Raw genomic sequence first — 1,314 nt, 5'->3', positions numbered from 1 at the left:
GGTTTGGTGTTTTATGATGGTTGGTCAGTGAAGCAAGTGCTGAGGTCAGACCTTTCAGGTGCCAAACTACATGTTTTTCTGTGGCATGAGGTCTCCAAGAAATGCTTTTGTCTGTTCTTGTGAGAAGAAGGGGGGAAAAAAAAGGAAGGGGTGTTTGCAGCCTGGCTGTTGAGCCCTGGAGCTGAGCTCTGCCCCTCTCCAGGAGCGGCAGCCATCCCCACAGCTGCATCAGAGCTAAATACAGCAGAAAAAAAGGGCAAATTCAGATCTTGTGCCTGTTTAAAATCACCTGCTTAAAAAGCATCTGCCGTCTGACATCCCCCACTGCAACTGCCCGGAGCAGCGGGGCAGGACAGCGCTGGCAGGGGGCTGGGGAGTGGGTCTGTGCTATCCAGGAGTTCCTGTTAAACAGCTTTACACCGGGGTTTGCACCTCAGCATGTGGAGGGAGAGCACTGGGGGATGAACGAGGGCAGCCGTGGAAGTTCTGCCACACAGACGGCTCCTAGTGCTTAAACTGGTGCAACTGGAAGCTGTGGGAAACCAGCAGCTGCTCCGCACTGTCCTCGGGGTGTGGAGAGAGTAAAATCAAGCTTATTTCTCTAGCTGCTCTGGAATCAAAGGAACTTGATGGGCTGGAGACAGGCGAGGGACCCTCGAGGCCACCAGGGCCGGTGGTGGGGCTGTGCGGGGTGCTGACGGCCCCTCTCGCGCTGCCTCTGCCCCCTCTTCTCCCCTTGCAGTGTGGCATCGTGCTGGGAGCTCTGTTGCTGATTTTCTGCTCGTGGATGACTCATCAGTCCTGCATGTTCCTGGTGAAATCGGCCAACCTCAGCAAGCGCAGGACCTACCCCGGCCTCGGTGAGAGCCTTCACCTCCAGGGCGTGGGTTTGGGATTTTTTCACTGCAGATTTGCTTTGACCTCTTAATTTACAACTTTCATACTGGTATTGTGGGAGCAGCGAATGATTTCGTGGTGGAGTTTTCATCTGGCGTTGTTTTCCTCTGTCAGCCTCTCCCCCACGTCCTCAGGGGAACACAAGGGTTTCATTCCGCTCTTGACAGCAAAGTTAATAGGCGCAGGATTGTTTTGACTCCGCAGGGCAGGGGAGGAGATGCGCCGCTGACTGATCCAAACCCAAGTTTTTGGGAACTGGCATAGCGGGCGTCTGCCGTAAATTATGGGTCTGGGCACGAAAGCTGCGAGCTCCCCACCCAGCGCTGCCGAGGACATCGGGTCCTGCCAGCGGAGAGCCTGGCACGGCGCTGGGGCTGCCTGCGGCAGAGCGGGGAGGAAACAGCGCGCGAGGCTCTG

The 1,314-nt window shown here is 56.4% G+C and overlaps 1 protein-coding gene across 1 annotated transcript in view; it reads left to right on the top strand.

Moving 5' to 3' along the window:
• Positions 1-742: 742 nt before the first annotated feature.
• SLC38A10 (solute carrier family 38, member 10) overlaps positions 743-1,314 on the top strand; it is a gene marked incomplete at both ends in the record, with an annotated part of 20,815 nt that continues 20,243 nt past the window's right edge. Inside the window, one exon of the mRNA XM_010142917.1 lies at positions 743-860. Coding sequence (XP_010141219.1) covers positions 743-860 — 118 coding nt within the window. The remainder of the gene's footprint in view (positions 861-1,314) is intronic.

This window comes from Buceros rhinoceros, unplaced genomic scaffold (assembly GCF_000710305.1).
Source record: "Buceros rhinoceros silvestris isolate BGI_N320 unplaced genomic scaffold, ASM71030v1 scaffold25389, whole genome shotgun sequence".
Taxonomy (NCBI): Eukaryota; Metazoa; Chordata; class Aves; order Bucerotiformes; family Bucerotidae; genus Buceros; species Buceros rhinoceros.
This window is presented reverse-complemented; position numbering and strand designations above follow the sequence as displayed.